At 30.7% G+C, this 8406-nt stretch overlaps 1 protein-coding gene across 9 annotated transcripts; it reads right to left on the reverse strand.

Moving 5' to 3' along the window:
* Positions 1–863: 863 nt before the first annotated feature.
* Positions 864–7769, reverse strand: LOC124919052 (protein LNK1-like). 9 transcript variants are annotated; one of them, XR_007097552.1, is made up of 10 exons: positions 7622–7769; positions 7214–7392; positions 4925–5466; positions 4530–4827; positions 4372–4431; positions 3075–3734; positions 2121–2257; positions 1628–1748; positions 1423–1551; positions 864–1139 (listed from the first exon to the last, which is right to left on the reverse strand). XR_007097552.1 is itself a non-coding variant. In XM_047459181.1 (10 exons), exons 2-10 carry the CDS (start codon positions 7235–7237, stop codon positions 1492–1494), a joined length of 1710 nt encoding a protein of 569 aa, XP_047315137.1. In that variant the 5' UTR covers positions 7238–7392; positions 7622–7769; the 3' UTR covers positions 1175–1491. The 9 variants fall into 9 exon arrangements, 8 of the variants coding, with proteins under 8 accessions (XP_047315137.1, XP_047315136.1, XP_047315135.1 ...); XM_047459181.1 differs by lacking the exon at positions 864–1139 and having other exon boundaries at positions 1175–1551; positions 4925–5009; positions 5202–5466; XM_047459180.1 differs by lacking the exon at positions 864–1139 and having other exon boundaries at positions 1175–1551; positions 4925–5057; positions 5202–5466.
* Positions 7770–8406: the final 637 nt, after the last annotated feature.

Here is an 8406-nt window from a genome sequence, read left to right on the forward strand (position 1 = left end):
TCTTATAATTATGATTTCAATATATTTATATTTTTTGTTAAATAATATTTATTTAACTATTTGAAGATTGGCATTATAAGTAATGTGTTGGAATGCATATTCAATTGCTAAAAAAAATTCAAAGATTAAAACCAATTTTATTAGAAAAAGTTAGATCAATTTTGTTTATGTAAATTTAATATAAAAAAATTATCAAAAAACTCACTTATATTTAAATTTACTTCTCACTTAAAAATACTTTTGTTTATTTTAATCAAATCTTTTTATAATAAATGAAAATAAAATTAATTTCACTCCTCTTTATAAGTGACAAAATTTTACTTTCCAAATAACTTCATTAATTTCTTTTATATAAATTTTTATTTTAGTTAATAATTTTATCCTTTAACAATAAAATCACTGTGTTGCATTATTGATTAATTTATGTCCAATATAGTTTTAATATTCCTAAATTACAGTTAAAAATGTGGTCAACCAAATCGATCATCTTGAATAACATATTAACATTTATCAATAAAATCTTGACCAACATAAGGTATAACATCATAGTTTTAGTTTATAATAAATTTATTATTTAACACCAAAATTTAATTAAATAAATTTAGTATTTAACCCCCAACTAATTGTGGTGGTGAGAGTACTAATCTAATTCAAAAAGTACAATTACAATTTTCTCTCTTATATAATTTACATATATCATATTAAAGAGAATAATATATATATATAAATATATGCAAATTAATTTCTTTAAAAATATAATTAGAATTATTTCATTTACATCAATTAAGTAAAGATTCTTGAGAAGTAAATTATGTAAATATTTTTTTTTCCTACATGTCAATTATGGGAAATCTTATAGTTGTTTTAATAAACTTATTATATATGACAAATACCCCCAAGTTACAAATACATACTTATAATTCCAAAGATGATTATAAGTAACATATTGACCTATGCAATAAAGTGATTTTTTTCTAAGCAAATAAGAAAAAGATGAAATATTGTCTTTCTCCCCCAAAAAAATGAAGTGGAACCGAGAGAGAAAGGTTAGTAAAGGAACAGTTAGAAAAGAGCATGATTATTCAACCGTTTTTTCTATGACAGTTGAATTCTTCCAATGATCATGACGCACGCTAAAGCTGCAAATTCAATAAATCATTTGTCATCCAACGACCCAAATCGTGTAGCTGATTGATCAAAATCTTATTTAGGCCTCTCATGGGAGGAATTCTTGTGATACCAACATAGATACCATGAAGATTTAATTGTGTAATAATATACAGAAATCATACTTAAAACTCTACTTCCACGAGACGATCTATTGACATTCTAAAATATGCCAAATATCAGCATAGTTAATAAGAACGATGATAAGGGGGTTTACAGTGCTTGGCTCAAAAGAAAAGGACGATAGACAGTTACCTTATATTGGTACTACTGCATGGCGATTCGTGAAATTTTATCACTATGCCCTTGCAAAAGCCAATTTACTTATTTATCAATGGCAGTTTCTTCATGTTGACCAGATGTTGACCCACCATACCCATGAATCTGTTTTATTTTAATTCGATAAGTGCCCAATACTTAATGTGGAATAAATTCTTAAAGCACACTTTCGGATTTTTACCGTTCTATGTGACTCGCCAGGCATCAAAGATGAGGAGTCTGATGGCCTATGAAACAGTAAGTGTGCTATAGACCTGTCTATTGGGTTTGTATCCGACTCCATGTCTGCAAAACCATTGCATCTGAAAAGACAAAATATTCATAAAAGGATTGTTTAGCCATAAAAGTGTGGACCAAAAACAAAAGGTAGATTCAGGACCATTTGGAAACACTTTTTTGTTTCAGTTCTAGATCTGAATCTTGATCCAAATGAAAAACCACCAAATAGATCACAAGTTTTATTCCCAAATGCGGTTTCAAAAGTGTTTCCAAAAGGGTAAAGTAGTAAATCAAAACTGAATAAACTCTAAGTCATGGAATTTTGGTTTTTGGACAAAGATAACTCAGGATTCAGGATCCCACATGAAGAACTCATAGTGATGCATTTCTAACTCTTATTCACAATGAGGTATAGAAAGTTTAATGAATAGGGAGACCAGGAAATAGTTACATACTTATTTGCTTCCTCAACTATCACTGTCCCAGTAGCGTCTGAATTTCCATGGAGAGTTGTCTGATTGTGTCTATGTTCAGCACTTCTTGCTAAGCGATATAAGCTATCCCTTATGCACAACTTTGTCCTGATGTCCAACTGAAACAATGGCATACTTATTCAGTTTCATTTTAAGGTTGTGTTTAATCACTTGATCAAGTAAATTATAAGTTTATACTATAACCTATTATTTAAAATAACTTATTTTTTTTAGATTCAGCTCAAATTATATGAAAAATATTAAGCTTTAAATATAACTTAATTTGGTAAACTGGGAATGACTTAACCCTGATGACAATTGAACCCTGAAAATGATTCAAAATACATAATTATAAGGGTAAAATAGTCTTTTAAGTACATTTCCGACATTATTTTCATATTTTATCAAATAAACTACTTAAAATTATTTTATATTTATTTGGTTTATTTAGCATTTATTTTTTAGAGAACTAAAATTCAGTATTCAACATTTTAGTTGCAACTTATTCTCAAATATTTTGTGATATTTTCTTGAATATTGGAACTAAACATGCAATGAATATATGTAACAAATTTTAACAACCAAACTTGCAATATATTTTTGTAATAAAAAATACTTGTACAAAAATTTGTTATCAAAATTTTGGGTTGAGATTCATCAACCCATTTTTAAAAAATTGAATTTAGCTGAAGTATTTAGTTTAAACTATTTTAAATTACGTTGCAAATATTTTGGAAGGAATAAGATTTCAGTTCATTAACCGATATTTTCAGAATCAAAATAAATGAACACTTAATTTTCAGTCTTATCAAATAGAATAGAGAAATGAGACACTGTATGAACTAAATTTATTATGTGCCTTTCCAATAAAGGTGTAACTTGCACACATGCCTTTAGGGGATGATGATCTAAACAAGTTATGGAGGAACTAGTTACCTTGTTTGTGACTTGTTGAAGCTGACGAAAACTAAATGCTTCCAGTGAGATGTCATCTAAACCAAATTCCAAAGAGCTTTCTGGAGCATAGAAGGAATCAATTTCAGCAGGATTTCCACAACTAACTCCATTCATCTCTCTGTGATTCTCTGGTTCATTTTTTAGCTTATAAGATTGTTGGTTCTGAGAAGCCGTTAAATCGCATGCAGCAGTTGGCACTGATGAATTTATATGGTTAGCATCTGTTTTACATGAAGATTGGAATCCTAGTCTGTACTGCAACTTATTGCTTTCCTCATACATTTTGATATTAGGAGCATCAAATGAACGATCATAATAGGATTCAAGTAATTGTACTTGGTTTGATACATAAGAAGACTCCTTTGGAGAAGAAGAGGTAATACTACTACTTTCGGACCTGGCACCTGGTATGGATGGATTGACTGGAACATGATTTGACAGATCACCATAATAATAACAGTCGGGATCAGCTCCTGGAGGGGTATAAACCTGATGAGTTACAGCTCCTGATGGGATCTTTGTTTTTTTGAACTGCAAGTTACCTGTTTGATGGAATGTATCACAATTTTGCAGGAATCCATCCATCCTTCTCCCATCAAATTGACTTGACTGTTTTAAATGCTGCTTCTGCAAATCAGACTACCATTCAAACATAAGCATAACAACCTTTTGCTTATGTTATCTGCTTCTGCAGATAATATAAAAGGACCTAATAAACTACATATTCTGTTTTTTTTTCATAATCAATGTGTGAAAAATCTACATTTGTTATGTTTGTCAAAACTCATAATAATCTAAATAATTCTGATCAGGATCGAGAAAAAATTATCAATACCAAAAGAAAGCAAAAAAAATACACTATAATTTGGATCATCATCAAGAAAATAATTTGTATACCAAATGAAGCAATGAGAATAACACTATAATCAGGATGATAATCAGAAAATGATCTCGAGGTGCAAAAAAATCTTATAGCAAACTAAAAACAATTAACTTTCAATTTTAACTTTGACGATTTTCTAGTGAGATCGAGATTGTGAAGAAATACTTGTTTCCGAATAGGCTCATGTGCAGCAAGCTAGTCAAAGATCACTGAGTGTTAAGTGGTAGAATTGCACTTTCAAATTCCGATATGTGTTAATTGATTGAGAATTGGTGCGTGGAAAAGATGTCCCGACAATATTGATAAATTTTATCATAAAGTCAGAAATAAGAGAAAATTAATATGTGAAGCAACAAGTATTTATATATTTCACATTATCCATTTTTACTGTACCTTTTTAACAAAGTTAAATTTGGAATTCTTGAGCTGTATGCTGCCATTTGACTCAAGTTCCTGTGGAATTGTTGATAATAGAATGTTATCAAAGATAAAATGCGATACTGGTTGAGGAACAAAAAAAGGGCACTGAAGATTACTGTCAACTATTGCACCTTTGGCTTAAGTTCATCATCGCTAGCAGTATTATCATCACAACCGTTCAAGAAACTCAAGTGATGGAAAACATTAGGTTTATTAACAACTAATGAGTGAGGAACAGAACCACTTTCTGCATTTGAGTTGTCAACTGAATGCAAATTACAAACTTCATTTTGTTTTGGTGCATCATTAAAAGGACTTGATTCAGAATAGAACTTAAAATCTGAATTAAGTACATCTTCAGATCCTTCAACAGATGAAAACCAACTTAACTCATTTCCATTGCCGATCCCAAATGTTGAATCACAACTTCTGCCAGTACGAACAAGTGAGCACGTTTTTACATGAGCTAAAGGAAAAACAAAAACAAGACTGAGACAGATCAAATGAAGAGAGAATTATATGGTACCTAAACATGTGATCGACATCCTCAAAATTTCCAATCTCAGGCCATCCATAATCATGATCATTGTCAAGAAAACTTGGTTCATTTTCTGTTGGAGAAATTCCAGCAAGTGGGTAGTTATATGTGTCACTCTCAACTGCAGTTATTTGATCATGAGCAGAAAAATCACTATCAAATCCATTGCTACTTTTTAAACAATGAGTAGGCATCCTTGCATCATTAAATGCTAAGGGAGTCATTTGATTGGCTGTGGTATTATCACGTGAAGCTGATAACACACCTTCAGGTGCTTGAGACCAGCTTTCATTCTCCAACATAGTATTCTTAATGTTCTCTAGATATTGAAAGCTTTTGGCGTCCTTTTGCTGACTCTTATATTTGACAGAAAAAATTTCTCCACTGAGACTTGAAATACCAGTCACTTCACGTCGAGGTCTTTTGTTGCTACTACTCTCTAGTTGAGGATCAGTTTCATGTTCATGACCAGGAGGTGACAGTATGTGATCTTCAGTCTGGTCAAACTCATTCCAGAAGGTATATTCAAGCTGAAACACCAGATAGAAAATGTGGCGGCAATTACTGCAGTTCTAAATAAGTAATAAATCATAATAATTTATATTTTGTAAACAAAAGAACAACTAGTATAAAATTGTAACAAAAACACAAAAGCAAGATATCGTACAACAGAATAATAGGAAAAAATCAATCATAATACTGCCTCAAGTGACCTGCAATAATGTTGTCGTAACATAAAAAGTTGTAAGTTGTTTCCTCATCAATAAGAAGCTATTCAAGATTCATACAGACTAACAAAACAAGACTATTAAGGAACTGGCAGTCAATGGAAAACAACTCTAGCTTAGTGTAGCAAAGGACCCACGCAGACAATCTTCTCAACCAACAATAGCTAAACATGCCAATTTGCTCATGTAGGGAAGTATGGAAATATATCTGACTTTTCTATAGAAGTTATTGAAAGCATTTAACAATATACAGCAACATGGATATAGATTCTTACAGATTAAGAAATACCAGTAAATATTTCCCCAAGTCATTCTTGAGATAAGACTATTTAGCAATATCAACCAAATCATATCACTTCTTATCACAAGTCTGAGATTATGAGTATAGACATTGCTCATGTCCTATTCAAGTAGAATCAAACACTGAGGTATGTCAAACAAGACGTGGCGTTAACAAGAGAGTTTTTCCGTTCAACACAATGTAATCAAGATTACCAATGTATGCTAATTAAAGGAATAAGATATTTGTGATGCTCATATATGGAACTACAATGCTGAGGAAAAACTCTAGGATTAAAGCAATGATTGAACGAGGATAATTTAATGGCAGTTTCAACTAATTAAATTGCAATCAATATAGTGGAGGTCATCTTAACCATACCTCCACCATTTATCTTCCATGCCTTGAGAACCTGAAAAGACACATTGGTAAAACATCATTTGAACACTGTAGTAAGGACTTTGTGTTGGATCAGATAAAAGAAGAATGAACTACTATGCCTGAATCAATCAGCAGGTTGCCCAATAGCAAGGAGACAACAGAAAAATTGTAGTGTGAATGACCCAGTTTAAATGTCTTCTGAAGAGACATTTAAACAAAAATCACCAATATAGAGAAAATGACATAATAATAGGACCGAACTGTTAGTAGCAAAAAATATGGGTTTTTTCACTCAACTTCAAGCTGGATTTTTTCACCTTAAAACCCAAGAAAATTTCAGACAATGAAATTTGTCCTATACTACAGAATTACAACTTAAACATGATTCTACAGAATTACAACTTAAACATAATTGAACAGGGATATTTTAAAAAATTTAAACCGGAAAAAGATCGATTAGCGATATCTGGAAGACAACCTATATTTATCCAAAATTTTAATTTTGAATTAACAATTGATAACAAAAGAGAGGCCATGGAAGAAAATAATTAAAACAAATGAATGAAAAAGAAGAAGCACAATAGTCAATAGAGCCACTAAGTAAGACAAGTCCTTTAAACACACAATTTATATCATAACAAATAAATTGAACATGACTTAACTATTAGCAAAAACATCCTAATAAATAATAATACATTGCATTCATAATGATTGGTTTAGCTAAAAGTCCCTTACCACTATCTTACACTATAAATCGATATAGCTATCATAATAATGACAATATTCATAATCCAATCAAATACTTCGAAGTCAAGACAAGTGGATTATGAAATTTCTAGTAAAAATTCATTTCTAAGGAGACTTAAAGAAGAAAAAAGAGCATAATACCTCATTCATGCAACAGTCAGACATTCCTCCAGTTTTCTTTATACAACACTCAAAGCAGTAACAAAAGCCAGGTCTACAATCATATCTATACAAGAAACACCTTCTTCCTCACTCCGATTGCAGGATCAACAACCAAGTGCAACAAACCAACTAAATAATTAGAATAGTGTTTTATACTCCTACAATATAGTCATTATCACAACATCAATAAATCAAGCTTGTTTACTTACTAATGGAAATTGAAACTCTAAGAAGTTGACTGATCAGTTAGCATCCATTGTATTATCAAATTCTAATTAGTGGAGAACTATATATTGAAAATCAAACAATTATTACAAGAAAACAATACAAACTCCGTTTCAAGGTGAGAACAGCTATAACAAGTTGAAATCTAGACGGAAAACTCACCGGAAAACATCAGTATGTGTGAAATGATGAGCTCTTTCCAGATACGAATCAAATCGTAATCACAAAACAGCGGCGAGAAAATCTAAATCAGCGGCGAGTAGTGGAGAGAGACAGAGAGAAGAGTGTTATTGCAAAGCTGCAAACTGAACTGAAGATGGATGGCGATACAAGTTGCAAATATTAATTTAATTTTTAATTTTATTATTAAATTATTCAAGCAAGTGGGAAGTGCTCAGAGCAATAGAGTGACACGTGGCGAAGAGATCAATTTAAGGACGGCTTGTGTATCAAAATTTGTGGACGAGAGAAAGATCCATTTCGCCGCTGCGATTGGTCCACGTATTTGAATGCTTGTTAGATGATCGACGCGTGTCGAGTATTCCATTAAGAATATTTTATTTTATTTTATTTTTTATAATTTTGTGTTGATATGATAGTGGACAGAATGGTCCACAATCCATAGTGGTTTGTGTCCGGTGGCAACTTAGGTCCTTTCATTTTCTTAATTAATTAATTAATAAAACTTTGCTTAATCTTTCAAAATTTTATTACTTAATTTCTAATTTTATATTTAAACTAACCCATCAATTAATGAATCTAGATAATCTTAGAACTTGTTTGATGTCACTTTTATAGGATTTTTGTTTAAAATATTACCATCTCATTATATATATATATATTCAATGGTTAAATCACTCATTTTATGAATTAAAATATTAAAAATATTTTTATTTTATTATTTTAAGATTTAAATTTAAATATAAAATATAATATTATAATAATTT

Source organism: Impatiens glandulifera, chromosome 1 (genome assembly GCF_907164915.1).
Source record: "Impatiens glandulifera chromosome 1, dImpGla2.1, whole genome shotgun sequence".
NCBI lineage: Eukaryota > Viridiplantae > Streptophyta > Magnoliopsida > Ericales > Balsaminaceae > Impatiens > Impatiens glandulifera.